The sequence below is a fragment of the Excalfactoria chinensis genome, chromosome 4 (assembly GCF_039878825.1).
Source record: "Excalfactoria chinensis isolate bCotChi1 chromosome 4, bCotChi1.hap2, whole genome shotgun sequence".
NCBI classification, from domain to species: Eukaryota; Metazoa; Chordata; class Aves; order Galliformes; family Phasianidae; genus Excalfactoria; species Excalfactoria chinensis.
In genome coordinates this window covers 82,767,467-82,792,371 of record NC_092828.1, presented here as the reverse complement: position 1 = coordinate 82,792,371, position 24,905 = coordinate 82,767,467, and the positions used below count along the sequence as shown (strand labels likewise).

The window sequence follows — 24,905 nt, the reverse complement described above, 5'->3', positions numbered from 1 at the left end:
GTGCCCTGAGAGCTGAACTTTTCTCCAGGACCAAGACATCAACCCTGGGGTGCTCGGTTGGAGGCTGGTGGGGGTCTGAGTCACTGTTTGGTGCAGGGGTATGGCAGCCTGCTGTCAGCAGCAGCACTGGTGATGGGGAAGCCTTGTTTAAAGTGCTGCCGCCCCATGGCAGGAGGTAAATAAGAAGGGGAGCGTGGAGTGGCACACGACGGAGGGGGAGCAGAGCCCTTTGCTCCCACGTGCTGGGGATGGCAGCCTCGCCCCCCGCTGCTGCTGGCTTTGTGCTTGCTGGCTGGCCGGGCTGCCCGCTCCCCCCGCAGCCAGTCCTGCGGTGCTGGGGACGGGAAGCGGGGGCTGGGGGTGGAGGGAGCCTGGATCCACGGTGCCCCTACGGGGCTGCACAGCGGCAGGGGGTGCGCCAGGGCCGGGAGCAGTGTTACTCAGCATCGGGCACTTTAGTCTTGGAGAGGGGAGTCCGTTTTACTTGCTCCTTCCTATTTATATCAATAAATCAGCTGAGAGGTCCCTACGGCGGTGAGTTCGGCACAACTCTTTCCCGTTTTCAATTCCTCCTTCCCGACTCGGCGTAAAGCAGCGATACGCGGTGTGTCCGTGCCATCTAGTGCCGGCGTGGGGAAGCGCCGTCGGGGCGGGGGGAGCGGAGGCATAACTGGATCGGGGCCCTCCGCCGCGGGGAGCGGACCGGCTGCGGGGCTCCGAACCGGGCCTGAGGCCGCCGGTACCCGCGGTGGGGGAAGACACGCAGCGAAACGCCCCGGGGCTGGAAGGGTTGCGGGGCGCTCCGGGAGGCGGGGCGGGGGCGGGGGTGGGGGCGGCTCCTCGCCCGGTTCCCGCTGGGCGGGGCAGGCGGCGGCTCGGCCGCTCGTGGGTTGGCACCGAGCGGAGAGGCCGCCGGCCACGGCGGAGCGATGATCCGCAGGGAAGGTAAGGATGAGCCGAGCCCTGCCCTGCCCCGCCCAGCCCGCAGCTCCGGGTACCGCGGCCCGCAGAGCTCAACAAGTGTCCGCCCCGCCGCACCTTGAGCGAGCTGTGCCGGGACGGCGACCGCGGCTCTCTCGGCGTGGAGAGCTGCGGAAGGGGTGCCCGGCTGCCCGCCCTCCCCAGGACGTGGGATGCGTCCTTATAGCAGCGTGGCCGTGGGGTGCTGCGCATCCTCTGCGGGTAGGGAGGCCGTTGATGTGCGGGTCAAGTGAGGAGGGACCCTCTGTAAGTGGGGTGTGCTCCTACAGGTGCTGTGAGGATGCTCAGGCTGCCCTCTGGGTTTGGTATGCAGGGCCAGCGCTCCCTGCTCCTGTGTCACCCGCCATGAGGGCCGGCACGATGCGTGCCGTTCTTCCTGCACGGCTCAGTTGGGTGGGATGGTCACACGATGTTCAGTCTGTGTCCCAGTGTGGTGGCCGCTGTTCTCCACCTGCTTCTTTAGGCTCTGCCGATGAGGTCAGGGACGAGCGGTGAAGATGACTCACAGGATGCTGGGCAGTGCCTGGAGCTGCTGTCTGATGTTGCAGGGGAAAAAAAAGTCCTCAGTGCTGATATGGGGCTGGGATGCCTGTAAAGCCCAATGAAGGTGGAGCCCTGGAAAGTCCCGGCTCTTCCCAAAGCTGCTGCGGAGCCCAGTTTTGAGCAGGAGCAATTCACACTTCCTTTGGCTCCTTTCTCTTCTGCTCCAGAGATGAGTCAGTGTGGGCTGGTGACGAGGGCAGGACCCCAGCAGGGTGAGCTGAGACAGCAGGTGGCACAAGGCCTGGCAGACACAGACCCCCTTGTTTGGTGACCTGAATTCCCCGCTGAGAGCCCCAGGACAAGCAGGAACATCCTTTCTGCATGAGTTCCTGGGTCAAACGATGAGCCTCAGACAGCAGCGGGACGCCTCCCCCGCCGCCTCGCACAGACTCCCTTTGTCTGTGGGCTGCTGGGGTGACAAAGGGAAATATTCAGCAGCAGGGCTGGGCCGGGTTCAAGGTCTGTGGGAGCTCCCCACCCATCTGTATGGGTCACATCTGGGGTTGGTGCTGGATTTTGCTCAAATATGGAACTGAGTTGGCTAGAAAAGCGTAGAGCTATCCTGGCACAGGGAGTTCACAGCCCTGTTGTTTTAGGGCCAAGGTTGTCCCACAGCTATGGGGAGCTTGGTCACAGCAGCTTCGTGGCCAGCATCCCTCTTTCCTAGCTGTATTTCCCACTGCATGGAGCAATTCTCACCCTTCACCTTGTAGAACTGCAAGTTTTTCTGCCTGTGGAGCTGAGCTATTTGCGATGTCTTTGCAGCTGCCCCACTTGCATGGCCCACTGTGCTCATCTCTGCTGTGACCATCTGGCCTTGCATGGGAGAGCATGTGTTCCTAGGGGTCACACAGCCCTGTGCAATGGGGATGCATCCAGCTCCCAAAAACTCCTCTGTCTGGGAGGTAGCAGTGGTGCTTGGGCTGCCTGCAGGGGCACCTGCATAGGAAAGCTGCTTTAGTGGCTGTCCAGCTCTTAAAAGTCCAGAGCTAGAAGGCAGTGGAGGTATTGCGTGGATGAGCTCTTTGCACTCAAGGGTGCACTCAAGCTTTCCTAGAGGATTTCTGTCCATCTCCCAGCATTAATGCAGTGTTATTCCTTTGTCCTCTCCACAGACACCGAACGGGCAGTGGAAATCCTGACGAGATACCAAAGCACCCTGCACTCCCCAGAGGAACAGGAGCTGAAAGCCTCCATTGGAAAGATCTCACACATCTTCCAAAGTGAACTCTTCCAGGCTCTGCTGGGTAAGTTCCTTCCTGCAGTTCTCTGGGGCATTGAGGTCAATGGGTGCTCTTGGCACCCACTCCTGGCTGCGTGGTTTCTCTTAGGACATAAATTCTGGAGCTATGATAGAGATGATCCCAGTACAACCCAGGCTGCTGTAAAGGCACAAAGCAGAGGATTTGTGTATTAGAGCACAGATGTGATGTGGGGAGAATAAAGCTGGAAGGGTCAGGTCTATGCTCAGTGTCATACGGGGAGGGAGGTGGCACAGCAGTCCCGCTGTCCTGTCAACACCAACACCGGGGAGTGCCGCTTGGTTGCTGGTGACCTTTTCAACTGGTTGAGCAGGATATTAGTTCCCGGGACAGAGCCAGCTTTCACTTGATGTGTTTACCTAACGAGGAATTTGCATTAATTGCTTCCTCCCCCGTCCCTTGAGTGTGTGTTTGTGAATTCCTCCGTCCTTGTGCAGCCCTGCATGACCCTGCTGCTCACACATGGACCACTCAGTGTCCTCAGTCCCGTCCCCATGGGCGCACAGGGGCGAGTGACGCTGACGCATGGAGGGTGGAGTGCTCCCATTCCATCTGCTTTTCACCCACCCTCCTCCCAGTGGGCTGCCGTACCTTAGGAGTTTGCTTGGAGCCTCAGGGCTGGGTCGGGGTGTTTGCAGGGTGTGCTGCGCCTACGCCTGCACCTGTGCTCCCCTTCCCACAGCACGGGGTGCTGCTGCCTCTGTCCTCTTCTTGTGCTTTCAGCAGCACCTGCCTGGTTAGTTTTTTTGGGGGGAGGAGGCACAGTTAGGCAAACGCATGGGGCTGATACACAGTCATCCTCAACTTGAGCTCCTGCAGGTAATGCTCTCCTAGACATATGTTGAGTTCAAGCACCAAAGCGCATTTGTTGGTAGCAGAGCTACTGGAAGTGCCAAATGTTGCAGTGTTTCACATGTTGTTCCACATGAAATATGCAAGGGGTGGGGCCTCCCGGGCACTTCTTTAGAAATAAGCTGCTTTGTGAACTCAGACTCTGCTCCTGGGCTATTGGGATGCGATGTGCACAGGGCCAGGCGCTGTGCGGGTACCCTGTGTTACTGTGCCTGTGCTCTGCTGGATGCTGTTCCCCCAGGCTTCCCCTGCAGCCTCTTGCATCCTAACAAAAGGTTCATCTGTTTGATGCACGGGAGCCCAGGAGGGAAGTGTCAGGCCATGCCTGATCTCTCTTCTTCTGTGTCAGTCTGGAGTTTTCTTCCTTATTGGATTCAAAGGGGATTTATGCTGCCATCAAACGGGCACCAGCCTGTAAACAGGACATGGGGCTCCCCAGGATCCCATCCCCAAGGCTCCCCACTGCCCATTGGTGACATTCCTGCCCCAGACAGGGACGCCAGCAGCGATGTTCCCCTGCGACGAAGCCATCCAAATCCTGTGTTCATTTTTGGGAACTCCAGTGCATTCCAAGCGTAATCCACGCAGCCAGGAGCCCGTGGTATCCTGTTATGCAACAACTATTTTCATAAGCAGAAGGAGAGATGTTTTTGCACAAAAACAAAGTCTGTCTGTCCGGCTGTGAGCCAAGCACTGGCCGTGACCTCAGGACTGATCAGTGATGGCTTCAGGAGCTGCTTTTGCTACCAGAGGTGTACCTGGGGCTGGTATTTGTGCATCCCTCACTTCTCTTCCCATGGCCTCTGGGTTTCCTGCAGGGCACCCTTTGCTAAGCACCAGGTTCTGGAAAATCTGTTAAAGATGTAGTTTGACAACCCCCCCCCTGAAGCTTTTGGTTCCCTTTGGGGGCTGCTGCAGAATCACGGTATCACAGAACCAGTAAGGTTGGAAAAGACCCCTAAGCCCACCTACTCCAACTCATCCCCTCCATGCCCAGTAAACTGAGGCTCCCCAGGCTCCTCTGCAGTGAGCACAGAAATGAATTTGTTTTCCCTGCTGTGGTTTTCCTCCTTCTGAGTGCTTCTTTCCGCCCAGCCCCTTTCTGGCCCCGCAGCCCTGACTGCTTCCAGTCTGCCATGTGCTGTCAGGATTTATGACTTTGCCATGCTGCATGCAAGGCGTTCACCAAACCCCCTCAGCCAACCTCTTGGAGTGGTACATTTAACCCGGCAGCGTTTACCATCCTTTCTGGTTTTCTAATTTGGACATAGTTTCATCTAATTAAGGGGCATGCCTTCTCCCTTCCAAAGCCCCCTTTCCCACAGTGCTTTTCTCCTTTTTTGCTGGGTACCATCCACGAGCCAACGCTGCATGTGTGCTCTGATGTCACGATGCGGAGCCTCTAAATAGGCTTTGCTGCTTCCCACCCTCTTTGTCACCCCTTCCAGTTTCTTTCTGAAGAGCTCCTCGCTTTTTCTGTAGCTCCCCTTATGAAACTGAACACTTAAACGTGGTGATGTGAGATTTGTTGTTCCTGCAGCACTGGGCTGGGGTTGCTGTGTGTTTCCATTAGGAAGTGCAGCAGCTCCACTGCTTCCTGTATTGCCCCGTGGGTGGGATAGAGAGGAGAAAATGCTCCTGGCAGAGTTGGGAGGAGGGACCTGCAGACCCTGCACCCGATGCAGGACACTGGCACTACACTCCCTGCCCACTCCTGATGATGTTTCTCGTGCTGTTTTGCAGATATCCACGAATTCTACGACTTCACACTGCGCTCGGCTTCCCTGCAGCCTCCCAGCCCAGCAGTGCATCGTAGCCCAGCCAGGCACCGCAGACCTAGAGAGCCCCACAGCCCCCCCGAGGTAAGAGCCACTCCGTTTCCTGCAGAGGGGACAGGTTGGCATCAGCTGCCATGCCAGCAGTGTGTTTCCACACCTCCTCTGTCAGAGCTTGCCTCAACAATTAGGCAACGTCTCTCATTCATGAGAGTTAATTGAGTTATTCCTAATGCAAATGAGTTCAGCTCTAGCTCTGCTTTCTGCTGTGGATGCACTGGGACTCTGATCGAGCCACCTCACAAGCTGCTTTTGATAACTGGAGTTGGGCCTTTCAAGTTTCCTTTCTCAGGATTTTTTCCAGCTCTCTGATAACTTCCACGTCTCTTATTTGCATTCTCTTTAATTTCCAACAGTCTTTTAAGAGATACAGCACCAGACAGAGAGGCAGTGACTGAGCAGTAGGATCTGAGTTATCTCCTAGGCACAAAAGCTAATTGAATTGCCTTGATGGAGTGGGGGCAGTTTTGACTTCCCAGGCCTGCTCCAATCCTTACCTCACAGCTCTGGATCTGGTCTATGGCAATGGATCCGTTTTCAAGTGGGCTTACAACCTGTTTCTGGAGCAACAGGCACTGGGATCCTATTTAGTTTTCTGGGGCTGCAAGGGACCTATTTTCAGCAGTGGGATCCACCTGCCCAAGCACACAGACACCATCACACTACTCCTTTCTCCAAAGAGATGCACGGAGACATCTCATATTGCTGGAACATAGAATGGAACGGGTTGAGTTGGAAGGGGCCTAAAAGATCACCCATTCCCAGGCCAGCAGTGAGATCTCCCTGCCCTGAACGCATCCTGGGGCTCACAGCTCTCCCTACCCACCTCTGTATCCTGGGTCTCATTGCAGCCACCAGCCCAGGATGATGAGCAAAGGCTGCTCGCAGTGACGCCGGCGACGCCCCCAAGGCTGGTGAGGGTGACAGCACGCCGGACGGAGGCACCAACCAGCATCTGCAGCCTGGTGCTGGGCTCCCGCAGTGCCCTGCCGCAGGTGAGCCCCCGCACCGCGTCCCACCCGGCCGCCGGCTGCCACCGCGTGGACAGCATCGGGGCTGCGTGCCCATAGCACTGTGGGATGGTGCTGGGGAAGTGCCTGGGGGCTGGTGTTTCCTCGGGCTCTTCCCGTTGGGGGATGGTGATGCTCAGGCTGGGAAACGTGGCAGTAACACCAACAGCATCCCCTGTGTGTTAGCGCTCATGTGGTCCAGTGTCAGCACTGGGAGGGCAGATGGGATGTTGCACAGGATGGCAATCCTCCCAGCCCCATCTCTCCATCTAACTTCCACCTTGCTGATTTCCACCTTTTTCTCCGAGCTCCTCAATGGCAGGTCCATTCCTCAGCATACCGGGAGCTTTTCTCTGCTGTTTGCCATCTATCTGGATGTGGGTCGTAAATCTCAGCGCCCTCCTGGTGTGAGCGCATCGCGTGAGCTCCGTACCTGATGTTGGTTGTAGGGACGAGTGAAGGGCAAAACACACTCTGAGCCTTTAGGGAAGGATGGAGTGGCTGTGATGGATGGAGCTCACCAGACGTAAAATAACATGAAGGCTTTGTTTTCCTTGGCACAGCTTTAATCAGTCCTTGTTTGTTAGGTTGGATTCTTCTTCCAAAGTATTTTAAATGTGAAGATCACACTGCTGCTTTTCTCCCCATTTTAAGTGTTTCCCTTCTCGCTTTAGACTCCAATAAAATGGGTGATGCCCCATTTTTTTTCCTTACTGTTGAATTTCTCCTTTTCCTCTCCCTGCTCTCTCTGCGTCTTCAAACACTCACCAAATCCTTACCAGTGCTGGAATAGGGGGGGGGACGGGACTGTGGTTAAATGGAGACAAGAGGTGCAGTCTGCAATCAGCCCACCCCTGGTGGTGGTCATCTCAGCAGTGAAAGCTTTGCACGTGCTGGGAATCCACCTCCTTTATTACTTCATCCACTGGGATTTTGGATGGAGCCCTTCCCCCTTATGTTCCACCCTGGCATCCCTGGGCTGCACTCCTAGATGTGGGGCTCCCAGGGGCAAGAACCTACAAGCACAGCATTCGACCCCACACACCTGGCTGAGATGCAGACACCTCCCCTCTACTTTGAGGTTTCACACGGTGGGGAATCTGCTCTGTGATAGTCTGGCTCTCCTGATGGTTATTTATCCTTTCCATTAAAAATGTGCACTTTACTGATAGCCTGGATTCCTCTTGCTTTAGCTCCCAGCCCCAGGAGGTTTTGCTGCCTTTGTTTGCCAGGATAAAGGGCCGCAGCAATCAGAACAGTTCCCAACATGATGGTATTTATAGATGCGTCTGAGTTCCCTTTTAACTTTCCCTTAGCTAAACTAAACAGATTGGCTTCCTCACTCACTCAGTGTTGTTCCAGACCTGAAATCGTTCCTGTCACTCTTTTCTGAAGCATTCCTTTTCTTTTTAGCCTTCTCCTTGTATGGGTCAGGTCAGGGTGATGGGCACCTTTCAGCCAAAGCAGTCACACCCACAGCTCTTCCCTCCCAACCTGGATGGGTGCAGAGCAGGGGCCTGGAGGGAAGACCTTTGGGATGTTGATGTGCAGTGGTTGAACATGCTTGGGGCTCTTCTGTCCACGGGGCAGCTTTCCTGGACAATGGGAACAAGCAGTGCTGGAAGCTGCAGGCTTGGAGCTGCTCCTCTCCAAGCTGGGATATGGCAGGTTGGCCATGGAGGTGAGCCCTGTCCCTCAGCTGTCCTCATCTGAACATCATGATCATTGCTGAAGACCTGCTTTGTCCTGCTCCCCCATGTGCAGGATATCATGGGTCTGGATGACCCTCCACGCCCAACTCCTGCCCAGCTCCTTGGTGGCTTCTTGTTCCTTGCTTTTGGTGCTGTATTTCTAAAGCACTTGAGTTGCAAATGGCACTCAGAACTGAGAAAGCTTTTATAATAGATTATAGTCAATGATAATAGGGCACTTGGGCGCCAAGACAGAGCAGAGCAGCTGCCTCCCTTGTGCTATCAGCCCACGAGCAAGGGGCTCCAGTGGATACCTCACTGCTGAGAAGAGGCATGGAGACAAGCTGGCACGTCTTGCCTGCCTCTCTTATTGCATCCATCATTGTAAATAAGTTTTCTGTTGTCCTGGCTCCGGCCTCTCCCCTGCCTGCAGTGGTAATGGCAGAGTGAAAGTCACCGTAGGCTGCCTTAACCGGGAAGGTGCACAAGAAACGGATGGCCTGTCTGCACAGATGCTTCCAGGAACAGGAAATGTTGTGTCTGCTGGCACAGCTCCGTGCACTCCGAGTGGCCCCGCGCCGTGCAAATGGCTGCTGCTCAGGAAGCAGGATCGGCAAGCAAAAGGTCGGTGTGCTTTGGGGACTGAAGGAATCCCTGCATGGAAAAGCCGTGTTCAGCCCACAAAGGGGGATACATTCGGATGGCCCCAACACCCCGTGGAAGCACAATCCTGCAAGTTCTGTGGGGTTTTACCAACCAAGTCCTCCACGTCAGCCTCTCTCTGCTTTAGTTTTTGGGGCTTCTTGAGGCTGCTCCTGCAGCGCTGCCTGCCTGTGCCCAGGGGGTGGCAGGAAGGCTTCGTCTCTCTGAAAGCATCATCCTCGCACAACCCTCCCTCCCAGCTCGGGGAGCAGAGAGCAGCCAGCTGGAGCAATGAATGCAGGAGGAACAATACCGTTGATGAACAGAAACGCTGCGCCTGCGAGGGAGCGCTGCTCGGCCCCCTGCGGAGCCGCTCTGACTTCATCTCTGTCACTGTGCCACCGCAGCCTGCCCTGCACGTCGCTCCCCGCACCGATCCCAACAACCGACGCTGAGTGCCAGCGGCTCTCAGAGCGATGGAGGGGCTGCTTCAGCAAGCGGTTGTGCCTTGCGTGCTTCTGCGCTGCCGCTGGATGCTTCCCTTCAAACACCAAAGCACTGAGGCCAAGCCTCAGTCTGTCTGTCTGTCCGTCTGTCTGCTGTAACTCGCTCCAACTCAGCCACACACATCAGCCCTTGCAGCACAGACACCCAGCTGGGCAGCTGCTGCCAGTGTCTCAAGGATGCTGCTGTGCAAAGAGGATTTCAGCATGGGCTGTGTCAGGGAGAGCTGTCACTTTGGTGGACGTTTTGGGGTTGAATGGCCTCAGCTTTACTAGAGGCTCTTGCTATTCTTGCTGCAGAGATGAGCAAGGAGATGCTTAGACTTCAGTTCTCCCAGCCCGATGTACAGCTTTAGCAAAGGATGAATTTGATGGAGCCACCAGCCTGTCAAACGCAGATCACGTGCAGCCATCTGTTCCTGCTCTATTCAGGGACTTTCTGCCTAAAACCAATGGCAAAAGGAAGATCCACAGCAGGCTGCAAGGCTTTTCTGGCTCTGCAGCACAGGAAGGTGCTGCTGGAGATGGGGTTATTGGTCTGTCCATTCATTCAGGTCATCGTTGCTGTTTGGGAGTTATTTTGTTTGGTAATAGCACAAGCACGTGCAGTGCTGGGGCTGTCTCATAGACAGCCATGCGTTCATCACTCAGCTGCATTCTGAGTCCATCTTTCCAGATCCACGCTTCATTGGCCTCCTCTTTCTGTCCCCAGCAGAGCAGGGCTGCTGGCATTATGTGCATTGAGATTCAAGCTTTGCCAGGGCTTAGCTCTGAAAGCAGGAGCTGAGACCCGAGCAGGATGGGGACTGAAGCACCTTGAGTGCTGGTCTCTGGAGGCTGATTATAAATCCCCCAGGTGTGTTTTAGCAAAGCAAATAGGCTCCCCTCTCCATTTTGTTAAAGGAACAAACCGAGCTGGAAGGCAGAGCCTGGCAGGCCAGCTGCTTCCTAGCTGGAGCCGGGAAAACGTCGCTGCATCTTAATGGTGTCGGGAAGGATGGAATCAGAATGGTGGTGAAAGAGGCATCACCAACGCTGTTATAAATAGAGCAGCCGTGATATCTGCTCAGGAGGGTTTTTTAGTCTTTGGGATTTGGAGGATAAGCACTGAGCTGTGCTGAGAGGTCCATTATCCGTGGCTTTTGCAGGAGTTACGGGAATCTGCAGGAGAATGAGGGCAGTGGATGAGTGCAGGTTTGGGAATCGTCCCTCTCTTGAATCCGAGTGTGACCCCGTTTTAAAGCTTTCTGTTACGTGCTGCTGCCTCTTGCACTGCTCTGCCTGCTCCAAAGTGGTTGCACCACGTGTGGCTGCAGTGATGGTTTCTGGTCAACCCAGAGCCCTGCTGCAGGAATGCACAGACTCGCTGCAGCACCTGCTGTAACCATGCAGCATCGTGCAAGAACTTTGCTGGCATTACACCTAAGAAATGATTCCAAGCATTGAGATTCAGGCAAAGGACCCCTGTGCTCTGTGGCCTAGATAGCTCTCAGGGCTGGCACAGCTCAGGCATTCTGGTGCCCACAGCACTGGCATACGGAGCATCGTGCCCAGTCTCACCACCAGGCACCCACCTGTGTGTGCCCAGAGCTGGGCTCGGCTCTGCCAGCATCACAGCAGTGTCCTGCCACGTGTCTCTTCCCCTTTCAGGGTCATTTTCAGACTGGGTCACTTCGCAGCCAGGTTCCCGCAGACCGCATGCAGAAGAGTTTGCAAAGAGCAACCAAGTGGGAAATGCACTGCAGTGCTGGGGAGGCACAGCCTGCTCCTGGGCTGGTGTCACCTCTGATACCATCAGGTCCCTGCACGCCACATTGCTGTGTCCCATGCATGCAGGGACATGTTTTGTAAGCTGACTCTTGCATGGTGTTTCTGCAGGGAGTGGTTGTGCCTTTTTGATGCTGCAGGAGTGTGTTCTTGTGGCTGCTTTGGTGTAGGAGTGTGGCAATAGAGCCACTGTCCCAGTTCTCTGCTGTCACCCATTCATGAGCCCCCCACAGCAACCAGACCGTGGGACCTGAGCAGTCGCATCCCAGCCTGCAGGTTGGGAGAGTCACTTGTAACCCCAGGCTTATGCCAGGTGGGTCAGTGCAGCCGTCTGTCAGTGCATCCGTGCCTCTGTCAGTCTGAGCTGCATCTTCTGCCTGCCCCACGGGAGGTCGCGCGTTTCAAGGTCACCTCAGGGCTTCCCAAACAGTCCTACTCTCGGCGTGCGGACGGCGTAGGGCAAGAGTTTAAAAGCGCCACTGCGCCTTTAAGAGAGGCCCGTGAGCCGGCTGCGGCCCTACGGCACGGACGCTGATTGGCTGAGCGGCGGGCAGGCGGGCGAGGGGCGGGGACAGCCATTCAGAAACTCCGAGCTGCACTCGCTCCCTTAAAGGGGACGCGGCGGTAAAGAAAAGTAGGGCCGGGGCGGGCGGCCACCTCCGCCTCATCACGGCTATCTCTGGTCACCACCGGATCCCCGCTGCTGCCCTGGATGAGTGGCCGCCCTGATCTGGTTGCAGGGACAATGCAAGTAGGCACCCAAGCCCATGGGTTATTGCAGAGCTTTATTGCCATGCCTGTGCAGAACTGAATCATGTTAATGTTTAATTCGAGGTTAGGGCCTTTCCCCTGTTTTTATGGGCTTTCCAGCTGTGCCTTTGGTGCTTAAAACTGCAGTTGAGCTCTGATATGCATGATATGATTCCCCTGTGGCTATGCATTGCAGGCCCCCCAAAAACCCTCTGTCCCATGAGCAGGAGTGTGAGCTTCAGGGCAGGAGCTGAGCACAGCGGCTGTGTCCACACACGATGCCCACTGCAATTGCTTGCTGCTAAATAGAAGCCTCTGCACAAAGAGAACTTGGTCTGTTCCATGGGGACTTGCTGTTCATCCCCAACGTGAAGCTGTGGTGCTCGCCCCACCAGCTCACCAGGGAATATTTCATAGTTCATTTGCTGCAGTTGCAACTGCAGCAAAGGCAGTTTGATCAGCTTGGTGCTGATCAAAGAACCCGGTGCAGTCGCTGCCACGAGTGAGGAGATGGAACTGTGGCACTGGGCAACGTATCAGCACTCATTAATAGAATGAAAACGGCTTTGCCCTGCAGGAGAATTAATTTGTTTGGCAACTGTGCCGAGAGCGCTGAGAGCTCAGGATCCCATCGTCCCCAGGGTTACAAGGGTGAGACCTTCCATCAGCCCCTATGCTCTGGCTAGCATGTGTGGCTTTGGGGCAGTGGCTGTCATGCTGGGGGCTCTGCACACTACGAGCATCCTCCATTCCTAGGAAGGCTGCAGGCGCACCAAACCCTTCTGAGCTGGCTCCAGTCCCTTCCTTCACTCTGACCTTGTGATGGTCGGTGCCCATCCCTCACACCTGCCTTCCTCTCCCCGCAGGACTTCGTGTGAGAGGAAGGAAGTGACGGCAGGGGATGAGATGCCGGCAGCGCCCACTAAAGCCGCGCCGCCTTCGTGCAGTGTAAATAGCAGCAGCTCTGGGATTTCTTGATGCTTTGCTGAAATTAGCACCTGAAAGAAAAAAGAGCAGCTGCCAAAGCCACATTTAAATAAGATGGGCAGGTTTTGAGAGGAAGAGGAGAGCGGGTCAGACTGCTTGGGTTCCTTGAGGTGCATCTGGCCCCGCACCGACCTCCTCCTGTGCCTGGTAATGCATCCTGAGCCCCACATGGTACTTTAGGGAGCAATGCAGGCAGCAAGCAGGGTTATATTCCTCTTGGCTGGGGCTGGCAGATGACACGTGTGGCTCATCGTAAATGAGGAGGAATGAAACAACGCTTGCGCCAAAGACAGAGCAGAGCTAAAGCAGGATGCGCAGGCAGGGAGCTGCAAGATGGGGAGGACCCTGTGAGGCTCAAGGGAATGATTGGGCCTCCTTCTGTATGTGGCAATGGGATACCCATAGATAAGTGAGCTGGGGGAGGAAGCAGGAGGTGCAGGCACGGACTTGCCAGGGGAAAAACAGAGCCAATGCTTCTCTTAATTGTTTGTTCCATTTCTTATTAAAGCATTTTTTTCCCTACCAGGTCTCGTCCTTTGCTTTCACGCTCCCTCCTCTAAGTGAAAGCCCATGTCCTTACCTGTCCTCACTGCAGGACTGAGTGAACAGAGCCACATCAGGAGCAGGGCAACGTGCACATTCTGGGCATGTCTCTGGTGCTGGAGTGACCCAGATCTCAGAGGTGCTGGGTAGCCAATGTGGACTTTGTTCCTCAGTGCTCAGGCAGGAGGTGCTGACCACCTGCCCCTTCCTACAAGGTTTGTTGTGGTCTGTGTGCAGCAGTCCCCTGCCCCTTACAGCTGCCCTAAGCTTAGAGCCAGGGGGATTTCAGCGTGAACATGTCACAGCTCTATGTCGTCAAGAGCAGCACATGAGTGTGAGCATCCACACTGGAACAGAGGCAACCTGGACAGCCCAGAGGCAATGAATTGCAGCCAGTGCTGGGGAGGATGGACTGCACCGCACAGTGGGTACTGTGCTACTCAGGGCTTCTGGGGCAACACAGATCTTATTACAGCTGTTAATAATTAGAAGGTCAGGCTCAGCTTTTCCTTAATGACTCAGATAAGGTTTTCTGCAGTGGTCTTCCTTTCTACCCTTCGAGTTTGTGAGAGTGACTCTCTTCCGATCTTTTGTGCCAGAGGTGTGGAACCGCTGAGCTGCCCTTCTGCACAAGTGGGGATTTCAGCAGCCCCGAACACTCTGCTCTTACCATCCCCTGATAGCAGTGGTTGGAAGGCCCAGCAAAGGCCCTAAGCATTTCTACAGCTCACAAAGGACTCACGGGCAGAACCCCAGGATGTGGTGCTGGAGTGCACGGTAATAGAGCAAAGCAGGATGAGAGCTGATGTGGGGATGCACCCGTGTGTGCGGAGCTGGGGGTGGGGATAGAGCGAGGACAGCTGCAAGCGAGACAGGGCACTGTTGAGCAAAGGGTTTCTAGATTCCCACAAGCACGAAGTGCTGGGGAGCAGCAGGGCACGAAGTGGGGCTGAGCAGGCCGTGGGGCTGCACGGCACGGCGTTTTGCGGGCGGGTTTTGGCACCGCTGCCGGGGGAGAAATTACCCTTTGGTTGCTGGAACCCCCCGGCCGCGCTGCCCCTCATCCCCCGCCTTTCCCCAGCGGCACTCCGGGGGCGGCGGTGCGGGGCGGTGCGCGGAGGCTCCGCGGCGCAGATTGGCGGGGAGCGGCGGGGAGAGGCGGAGGATGCTCCGCGCCGCCGCCGCAGGTGCCGCGCTCCGCGCTCCCGCGCCGAGCCGGACCGGGCTGAACCGCGCCGAGCCGGACCAGGCTGAGCCGCCCCATGCAGCCGAGCGGAGCGGAGCCCCGCGCTGGGACTGAGCCACGCCGGGAGTGAGCCGCGCGACCCCGCGGAGCTCCCTGCGCCGTAACCCCTCCTGCTTGTCGGGCCCGGGGGCGCGCCTGGCGCGGGGCGGGGGCCGCTGCCGCCCCCCGAGCATCCCTCCCTCCCTGTCTCCCTGCGCGCATCCCTCCGCGCCGCCTCCCGCTCCCTCCCTCCCTCCCACCCTGCCGGCTCTATGGTGTGAGGGCAGCGATGCACAAGCACCACCACTGCTGCAAGTGCCCCGAGTGCTACGAGGTGACGCGGATGGCGGCCCTGCGGCGCATGGAGCCTCCCTCCTACGGCGAGTGGCAGCACGAGCAGTACGGCTACGGTGGCTACGGCTCGCAGACCTTGCCGGCACCGGGGGGGGCCGCGCCTGCTGCCCGCGGTAAGGCCAAGCTGGGGCCCCCTGCCCGCGATGCCGCTGCGTTGAAGCCTCCGCCGCCGCCGCCGGGGAAGAGCGCGCCCAAGGTGAACGGGAGTGGCCCGGGCTGGTGGCCCGAGTGCACGTGTTCGAGCCGCGACTGGTACGAGCAGGTACGGGCCGGCACCACGTTGCGGTTCCGTGGCACCTTGGGATGGGATGGGGCGGATGGTTGCTGGGGAAATCCTCTAAGGAGCAGTGGGGCCGTGGTGGGCTATGCCGGCATGTTGGATTGTCGTGGGTGGACACTGTCGTCGTTGCAGTTGGTGGCCATCATCATCATCATCATCATCACTTGGGTTGTCCATCATCATCATCATCATCACTTGGCTTGGCCATCATCGTCGCTTTGGTTGGCTATTTCCGTCACTCAGGCTGAGCGCTGCGATCCCACCTAATGTAGGTGTTGTGTGCTGGAGAGCGTCCCTGGGGCACAGCTGGGACGGGGCATGGCTGGGTCTTGCCTGGCACAGAGCAGGTGGCAGGTATAATGGATTTGGAGCACCCACCTGCCATCCTTGCTGCTTACAGTGCCGTTGCCTGGAGCCTTGGTACCATCGAGGGCATCCCACGGTGTTGCATTCTGCAGGTGTGGGGCACGCTGCCACCAAGCAGCCTCGTGGGCTCACAGACCGGCACCCTCTTGCCGTTGAGTTGTGGTTTCCTCGCTCTGCTGCTACGTCCCTGCTCCCAAAGATTATTACGTAACCCTTCTCTGGTCGCCAGCATGCTGTGTGCTTTCTGCCCCATTTCACTGCCTCCATTTCTTCCCACACGCGTTCATTTTATTAGTGTTCTCCTCCAGGACCCGTTCCCAGGCTGTGTTTCTCCTCTAAATGGAGAGACCAGTCTTGTTTTGAACCCACAAGCAAGCTTAGAAAATGGTTGGAGCTGTTTGCAAAGCATTAAAATGGAGGCTAGACCCTGCCTGAAAAACAATTTACTCTGCTTTAGAGAAAGGCATTTCAGTTTGCTTCTTCTGCTGCTTTCATTCATTATCTTCAAACCTCACATGATTTCTTATTGATCCTTCTAATTATTATTTCAAGACGCTGAGGCAGGCAGGCACACAGGAATCAATGGGAATTCTCTCTTCCTTTCCCTTTGGAAAGCAAAACCTCCTGCTTCCCTTCCCGTGTTTTTCTTCATTACTGTCTCAGTCTGTAGCTCTGGTCGAAATAATCTGATTCCAGGCTGATACGCTCAGAAGACATTTACGGAGAGTCCCCCAAACCCCGGCACCTTCCTATCATATCAGCCCTCTCCTGCTGCTCTCTGCTTCTCTGCCACTCTTTGCATCAAAATCAGCCTCGTCTCTCTCTCTCCTGCTGATTCCTGGCCAATGCTTTTCAGCTTCCCTTTGCTTCATTCTGTCCAGCGCAGAGCATCCACCCCAGGGCAGGAGCAGGCAGCCGGGTGCTCCATTCCTGCTTGCAGGGAAGGTCTGGCCCAGGGATGATTGCAGGGGAGGCGGTGGCAGCTGCAGCACTGCGCGGCGCTGGGCAGGGGAGCTGTCGTGTGCTGCAATGGTGGAAGGGAAAGCATTGTCTCTTTGTGGTGCTGCCATCGAGCCCTGGGTCCACATTGGGGACCTCTACTCAGCCTTAGCATTCGTGTGAAGGAATCAGTGCCTCCTTGCTGCATTGCCAGTGACAGAGGATGCCAGCGTGTGAGGCTGTGTGAGCGTAGTGGGGTCTGCGTGTGTACCATGTTGTGTGTGCTGTGTGCACTGCCTGTGTCAGAGCAGACAGGACTGCTCCCTGGTGTGTAGCAAATGTATGCATTGAGCAAAGCTTGGCCATGTTCCCCTTCTGATCCATACCCCGAGAGCTCTGGGGAGAGGCAATCTGCCACCTCCAGGGCTGCCCCTTTAAGTGGTGTCCCTGTCCCTGGAAGCTCTTCCAGCAGCAGAAGTGGGAGACAGAGCCAGGACCTGCTCTCCTCCCTGGGAGCTCCCGTACTCCTTTTCTCCCCTTCCTTGTACCCACTGCATGTGCCAGCGTGGCCGCATGTGCAGATGCTCTGACACAGGGAACGTGCTCACGGCTGCGTATGGTGCTGCATGCTCACTGACATCACACATCCTCACAGAGCCCGTGTGCAGCCCCACAGCATGCAGCCATACCCACACGTGCTGCCCAGCACCCAGCACAGCTCCTGCATCAACCCATGCCTCCTGCTGCTGCCTTTCCCCTTCTCCAGGACACAAATTAGCTTGCTCAGGCAATGCCAGTAATTGAGAACCCCTAATCCTGGCTACAGGGAGAAAGGAAATCTCCCAGCTCTGGGTTTCTCATTTCTTTCTGCTTTGCTTTCCTTTCTCCCTTTGGAGTTCTCTTCCATTTCTCCTCTCTTATCTCATCGTTTATTACTCCCCATCTCCTGCACTTGCTGCCATCACCACTCCCCATTGTTCCCTTCTCCACCTCTTAATACATCCATCCCCGCACCCGCCTCATCCCCCTCACTTGCTGCTTGGGGACACGAGCCCCCCCTCCCTGCCATGCTGGGGTGAGAGGAGGACTCCCGGCTTTGGGGGAGGAATGGCAGCGCGGTTGGTGCCGATGCGCAGCAGCGAGAGGAGCCAAGTGCTCCAAGCCCCTCCTCTCCCCGCAAAGTGCCGCCCACGGATGCTTGGGAGCGCTGTGCCAGGATGCTCGGCCACATTGAAACCCCTTATCCAGGGCTGGTCCATAAGAAAAGGGCCATCCCTGCAGCTTGGCTCAGCCCATGTCCCCAGTGCAAAGCTAACGGCCAGAGCAAGAGTCCCCCATGAGGCTTCAGAAGGGTTGCCTGGCATTTTGGTGCATATTTAGGATGGCTCTGGGCATGAGCACCTCCTCTCCAGGAAGGGTATGGCTGTATATGGTGGGAAGTGGCTGGTATGCATTCTGCAACCATTGGAGCAGCCCCAGATCTGCCAGCCATGCATGACTAGAGAAGGCCTTTCTGCAGCCAGATTGCATCCTGCTGTCTCCCTTCTCCCCTCTCCCGGGACTGGGGTCACACAGGATGGTTGAAGCAGCTCTGGAACATGCTGGGCTTTTGTGGAACTCCTGGACAGAGGCATTTTGTGGATGAGCCATGGAAATAAGGAAAAGGACCTCACTGCCTGTCTAGGGCTGCAAATGTGTCACCAAGGACGGTGTTTTTCCATGCACAAAAACTGTTGTTACAGCTCCTCCCATGCACCAGGGAATCACCTGGAGGAGGTGGACACGGTCTTGGTCGAAGCAGCAGTACTTGATGGGCATAGCAAAGCTCTGGGGCTCCAGGGTTGTGGGAGGTGGGGGAGAAAGAGCCTTGGGAAGGAAGTGGCCTTCACCCAGTGGCCAGGCCAGGTTTGTGAGCAACGGGGTGGGAAAGGGCTGAAGCCCCAGATGTTCCCTGGGGAGGTGCGAGGGAGGGTGAGAGAAACGGGGTGCTGGGGACACGGAGGCAGTGGAGGTGGTGAGGTTGGCAGGGTGATGTTGCTATGGCTACTCGTGTGCTATTCATAGAAGAAATTAGCTAAATCTTTGCACTCGAAGGTGGAGGAGGAAAGAGAAGGAAGGCGTTCTTGGTGTTTGGAGGGAAGGAAGGAGGGGAGCCAAAACAGGAAAGGGGGTCCGTTTCCCTCCTATGCTCTGAGCCCTTTCCATGCGGGGGTGACTGTGGAAAGCACTGCCCAGGGTGCAGGAGGATGCACGTTGGGATGAGCTGCCCATGGGACGGCCCCCACGGTGCCGTGCAGAGCCCCGTGAGCAAGGCGAGCTCTGCGTCACGCCGGGCGGCAGGAGACATCCTTTTAATTAAAGACATCCAATCTGCGGGGAGGTATTTTTGGCAGCCTAAATGTAGATACAACTCTAGCGAAATCTGCCATTTGCAGCTGGCTCCCCGCGCTCAGCGGGACTTCTTGGACGCTGGCTGTCCCCCAGCCACCCCCAGCATCTGTCCCCACGTGTCTCCTCACCAGTCGGAGTCCCGCAGGGTCTTCCCTCACCACACCGTCATCGCACCCCACTCTTCCCTCATCACACCTCGCTCCCTCGTGAGAGTTTCATTCCCATCCCACGGACCCGTTTGTCACCTCCTCACTCACGATGTGTAAATCTGCGTGTCTGTTCCTAATATATCTCCTTCCATCTGATTTCACCTCTCAGCTTATTTCTTGGGCATCTCCGCCTGGTGATCCTGCCGTCACTGAGCTGGGTGGCTGGAACCAGGTGCTGAGCTGCTCTCCTTCCCCCGGACTCTGCCTCTCCATCACCCCAAGCCCTCACCCCCGTAGACCTGTGAGGCAGCTGCTATTTCTGTCAATCCGAGCCTTCCTTCTTTGCCAGCCAGCCATTACCATGATCCCAATGACACCTTCTCAAGATGTTCTTAGGGTCTCCTCATTCCCTCTGTGTCTCCTGCTCAGCCGATTCCCCTCATGCACCCTAGAGCATCTCCTGTCCTGCTCCCACCTGCCCCTCCATCCTGCCAGGAGCAAGCTGAAGGGTTCAGATGTCCTCAGTGCACCTTCCAAAAGTGCTCATTTGGGAGTGGATGGCCAAGGACATCTGTCTCCTTAGTTTCCTTATTCACCTGGAAGTCTTTTCCTGTTTCCATCAGGCATCTGAATCCTTGTGTTTGTGCTGACCCTAACAAAACATTGTATTAGTTATATTATTGCTTGTAGCAAAGTGGAGGAGGTGGCTCCTCACAAGGAACATGCTGGAGGCAGGAAGACTTCAGCCAGAGGGATGCTTCCCGTACATTGTTGTCTCAGCTGGGCTCTCCTCTTGGCTTTAACATTACCAGTTTGGTGGGACCTGCCCCAGCCCATTCCTGACCAGTGCTGAAGACATGGTGGGGCTCTGCTGGCTTCTCCCAGGGTGTGCTCAAGACAGAAGACCCCCACAGAGGTCTTTTATGAGAAGCTAACCATGGATCAATCATCCATCCATCTCACCCTCCATCTCTCCATCCATCCATCCATCCATCCATCCATCCATCCATCCATCCATCCATCCACCCATCCATTCATCTTGTCCTCCATCCACCCATTTCTTCCACCAACCATCCCTCCATCTTTCCCTCCATCCTTCCCTCTATCTCTTTCTCCCATTCTATCTCTACATCCCTCTATCCCTCCATCCATCTACCCATTTATCCATCCATTCATCCATCCCTCCTTCCCCCCATCCATCCCTCCATTCCTTCATCTCTCCATCTCTTCAACCATCCATCTTTCCCTCCATCCCTCCCCCCATCCACCCATGCAGGTGCCCTGGATGTAGGGATGGAAGCACAGCAGAAGCCCTGGCCATCCCCAGAGAGCTGCCTTGCTCTGGTGAGGCCGTGGGCACACATCATGTCTCAGTCGGAGGAGAGGAGCTTCCTCTCCTTCCTTCACTGCGGATGCTCATTTAGAGAGAGGAAGTGATTAAGACTAATCAGGCCACAATCAGCTGTGGCTTCGTTCCGGGTGCTGCAGAGCTCAGCCCCATGCAGGATGCCCTCCCAGTTCCCAGAGGAAAGCAGATCGGGCACCACTCTGGGATGAAGGAGCTGAGTGACATGGGAATCCACTTAACCCTCGCTCTGCTGTAGTGCTGCCGTAAGGGGACATGGGTTGTGTGAGTGCTCGTAGCTGGTTTGAACACATGCTAACATGGGATGATGCGGAGATCCCTCAAGGGCACTTGCGAATCCAACAATATGTCATGGATTTATATCTGTAACATGGAGGGGAAAAAACGAATGCAGCTTTAAACAAGCTCTGAATGCATGAATTTGAAATGCAGCTCAGTTTAGTCTGCAGAAGCTCATCCAAGCCGGGGGGGGGGGGGGGGATTGATGAAGGACTTATTCGGGGGTTGTAACTATTTCTGGTGGCATGTGGCACTTCAGAGCAGCCTGGGACCTGAATTCTCCCTTATGTCCTTCCTATCTGCTGTGAAACAGAAACATCTTTCTTGCAGTGCTGTACTTAGGGGTGCACTGGAACTTAGAGAAGAAAGCAGGCTGTTTCCAACCCAAAGAAATCCGTAATGCTGTCCTTATTTGCTCTTCTTTCCCTTGTATGTATGTATTTGTTTGAAAACCATGCAGATCTTTCTGATGATAATATCTCTGCCTGCAAACAATAAAAAAAAAGGAGTTGAGCGGATTCTATTTGGCAGCTCCAGGTCAGAAGGAAGCTGTTGCAGCCCAGCACTCCTGCAAATTGGGTCGCTTATTTTAGCGGCCGGAGCCTGGAACAGGATGTCTAACTTCCAGGCATGAACACACCGGCCTTAATGGCTTCTAAATAGAAACTGAAACTCCACAGAGCTTCTGTCTGGAGAAGCTTTCTTCTCTCCCCTCTGAGTGAAGGCTTTTTCCAGTTCCTATTTAAGCATACTCTTAAGAAAAGCACCAAAACAAAGATTAAACCCTTAGTAGCTGTTTGTGTTCACATTGAGCTCTGGGCAGTTCCGTGGCTTTGCCAGCCATCCTTGTGACCGTGGAGCTTTCAAGTCCTGGAATGGCTGCGGTGCTTTGAGCTTGTGTCCATTCCTTGGGGCTGCTCACACCACTGGGGTGACAGAGCTGTTGTGTCCCCAGCACAGCCTGGAGTGAGTGATGCTGGCTGGGAACCCAGCGTGGGTGGGTGTGGAGCAGCTGGAGCTCTGGGTACTGGGGGCCAACAGGGGGTCTGGGCACCCCTAAGCTCCATAATCAGCCCTTGTATTGTCACTGAGGTGGTTGCAGCATGTTGTGAGCCATGCAAAGGGAGCGCATGGGGTCAGAATGCAATCCTCTTTGGGGGTTTAATGGGAGGGACTCAGCCCGAATTGTGCCAATGGGCAAAAAAAGTGCAAAAAGAGTTATTTTGTCTGTCCTAGTGAAAGAGAAGGGAGGCTCATCCCTGGCTGTGGCATTTTCCAGCCTCCAGAAGCTTTCAGGCTGTGTTTTCCTCATCCCACCCCTTTGTCCACCCATTATGTGACCAGAGAGAGCTGGGAGAGGGGGACAATCCTCTGGCAGCTGTATGTTACCTCTGCCCCTGAGCAGTGGAGTGGCAGGAAGACCAAGGCACAGATGTAGCATTGAGATGTAGGCATAAAGCACTTGGCCAGCCCACCTCAGGTGCTTCAGGAGATGCTGTGAAGGTTTGAGCCCTCTGTTGGTGCTGGGAGGAGCAGTGTCTGTGCGCAGGGCATGGAACAGATGAATATGTCAGTGCTGATCAGGGTGAGCTGTGGTGCACGCAGGCTGTGCCGCACTGCCAGGACCTGGGCTTGCTCCAGTGATGTTCCTTCATTAGCACATTGTGACCCCACTCCTCGCGCATCTCGCACCAAAGATGCTCCCCGGTATCCACTCATGCCAGGAAGTGTGTGCTCACAGCAGGGCCCTGACAAGGGTCAGCTGTTCCTGCTGCACACGCAGGGCTCTCCCTGAGGTTTTACGCCCTTGGCAAAGAAGCAAAGCGGATGTCCATCTGTCCACCGTGCTTAGATGCTTCTCTTGGATATCTCCCCACTTGGCCTCTGCCCTGCGAGCTGTTAAAAAGGTGTAGATGGAATTCTACTTACCTCCAGAGCCATTTCCTCCTAAGTGCTGTGATTACACATGAGATGAGATGATTTAAAGCAAACCGTACTGAAAGGCAGATCAACTTTTCACTCTGATCCATTCTGGGAAAGTTATAAAAATCAAGCAGATATAACTTAGTGCCTGGCTTCTTGTGCACAGGCCCAGTGTCACACTGCACTCTGTACACGGCACCTGGGGCACACAGCCTTCCTGTAGATTGGGATTTGTCAGCTCTGGAAGCTCCTGCTTCAGCTCCATCGCTGGTTGAGATGGATATGGGTTTGTGTGTGGGCACAATCCAGTTGCTGCAGGTCTCAGCAGTCTGCAGCACACGTATTGTGTCTGGATGAGGTGCATAATCCCCAGCCCTGTGTTGGATCTGTGGGGGATGTGAACCAGATGCAAATCTTGGGGCTGTCAGCATGGAGGGAACAGCTTGGGCTGCCAGTTCAGAACCAACCCAGTCCTCGTGGGAACACTGCAGGATGAGGATCCCTCCCTCTGTAGCACACTAACGAACCTCCTCCATTTGCATTTAATTGCAGCTTTTCTTTCTGTTGGAACTTTCGGAAAATGGTCACGTTTTGCAAATCCTGTCTTCATCCCAGTAGATGATACCAATGAAGGAGAAGGGGTGATGCACTGGCAGCACTGCCCACAGGTGACTGGTGTAGTGCCCTCGGGCTGACACCCTCTGCCTTCCTCCATCAGGCAGACATATTGAGCCCTCTGCCAGCCAGGGAAGAAAAGAGATTGTCATTTAGTTGTTGGGTGTTTGGTTTTTTTTTTTGCTGGGCAGCACGAATGTGCTGGTGAATTAACCATGCCCTCAGTTCTATAGGGAATGGTAAGTAATTTATGCCCTAAGGAACAGGGGGTTGCTGCTTGCAGGGAGAAGAGGAAACAGGGCTGTGCATTCAGGTCACATTCAATGAGGGCTGTCAGATCTCTTCCATCTAAAATGCTTCCTCACACTATTATTATTTACTGAACCCTGCTGGTGCTTGGAGATTTACAAATGAAAGTGTCCCCTCGCCACTTGAGAGCATGAGCACCAAAATGCAGTAGAGCTCGAGGTGCCCCAGACTCTCTCCAGCAGGCTGCACAAATCCTCTGCGTTGAAAAGCTGCAGGGAAGGTGGGACTTGAAGAGAGGACCTTGAGGAGTGAGGGGGTCACTGCACATATACAGAAAGATTGATCTAGGCATAAAGCCAGCAAGGCAGAGGACAGCTGTTGGGAAAATCTGGGCAACGACAGGAGCTGAAAGGAATAGCAGTGGAGGGGAACGAGGCTTGAAGGTCAAGATTCAAGAACTCTCTGGTCTCTTGAGGCTCAGAGAAGTGGACCCTTTACCACCAGTGTAGTGGAAATGCTAAATCGTGCCTTGAAGCAGTGGTGGAGCACCTGGTAGGAAGGCAAGGCCAACCCACAGGAGTTCAGCTGCAAGCAATTCACCTGAATGACTGGAAGGGGTGGAGTCAGGATGCACCCCTTTCCAGACCTCATTTAAGGGTTGGCAGCAGAGGCATCCTTGCTGGTGAACCCTGCCCACGTGAGTCTTCTTTTCCTTCATTTCTTCATCTTTGGTGGCTGCATTTGGGCTCATTCTTGTTTGCTGCTGCCAGAAACCTTGCCACCCCATTGTTATCATGGTACTTTCTATCCCATCATAACATTGCACACCAGGAAAAATGTGGATCTTGGAATATTTGCAAGTGGAAATCAGGGCTAAAATCCAAACGCCATTCTCATGGTATCTGGAATAGTTGGCCACAGGAGGCAAATGGGGATTTCCTGGTCTGAATTCCTTCTGACCACGTGTGAGTTTGTTTTAAGCAGCCACTTACATTCAGCATCTCCTGGGTCCCATCTGGAGCCTGAGTGGGAAATTGTGCTCCTAGCAGTATTTTGAGATGCAAAAGTCACTAGTGTGGAATGGCTGCAAAGGATGCTCAGTGCGCAACGAGCAGGCTAGACAAAATATGTCCTTAGGGCTCACCACTGTGCGAGCGAGGCAATGTGATGTGTGATTTGTGGGCTATTAGTAATTCAACAGACTGCAGTGGGGCTTGCTGAAGGACTCAGGCTAGACCTGCAAAGGCCTCTGTGGCATTATCACACGGAGCACTTCTCCCCATCATTTGTGGAGCTGAATTAATGTCATAAATCATGGGGCACATGATAGAATGCATTTAGTTAGGCTGCCTCTTCTATATCCTTCCTGGAAACTCTTCTAATAAGAGCTGGCCTCTGGCACA

General features: G+C 55.2%; 2 protein-coding genes across 7 annotated transcripts in view; both read left to right on the top strand.

Annotated features, from left to right (window-relative positions):
• The first annotated feature begins 248 nt into the window (after positions 1 to 248).
• Positions 249 to 14,353, top strand: LOC140252181 (uncharacterized). 3 transcript variants are annotated; one of them, XM_072336549.1, is made up of 5 exons: positions 249 to 534; positions 2,640 to 2,771; positions 5,382 to 5,500; positions 6,325 to 6,468; positions 12,703 to 14,353. In XM_072336549.1, the coding sequence occupies exons 1-5, from the start codon at positions 249 to 251 to the stop codon at positions 12,712 to 12,714; spliced, it is 693 nt and encodes a 230-aa protein (XP_072192650.1). In that variant the 3' UTR covers positions 12,715 to 14,353. The 3 variants fall into 3 exon arrangements, with proteins under 3 accessions (XP_072192650.1, XP_072192649.1, XP_072192651.1); XM_072336548.1 differs by lacking the exon at positions 12,703 to 14,353 and having other exon boundaries at positions 6,325 to 7,195; XM_072336550.1 differs by lacking the exons at positions 249 to 534; positions 12,703 to 14,353 and adding an exon at positions 837 to 945 and having other exon boundaries at positions 6,325 to 7,652.
• Positions 14,354 to 14,534: 181 nt separating this feature from the next.
• DLG3 (discs large MAGUK scaffold protein 3) overlaps positions 14,535 to 24,905 on the top strand; it is a 43,149-nt gene continuing 32,778 nt past the window's right edge. For 2 of the 4 annotated variants that reach the window (XM_072336541.1, XM_072336539.1), the window contains exon 1: positions 14,535 to 15,207. In XM_072336541.1, coding sequence (XP_072192642.1) covers positions 14,881 to 15,207 — 327 coding nt within the window. In that variant the 5' untranslated portion in view covers positions 14,535 to 14,880. The remainder of the gene's footprint in view (positions 15,208 to 24,905) is intronic. The other 2 variants (XM_072336542.1, XM_072336540.1) reach the window with 1 other exon arrangement.

Coding starts and splice junctions, on each gene's coding strand:
- LOC140252181 (XM_072336548.1), top strand. CDS start 249: ATGGCAGCCTCGCCCCCCGCTGCTGCTGGCTTTGTGCTTGCTGGCTGG. Junction 535..2,639: donor GCTGAGAGGTCCCTACGGCG/GTGAGTTCGGCA, acceptor TCCTCTCCACAG/ACACCGAACGGGCAGTGGAA. Junction 5,501..6,324: donor AGCCCCACAGCCCCCCCGAG/GTAAGAGCCACT, acceptor GTCTCATTGCAG/CCACCAGCCCAGGATGATGA.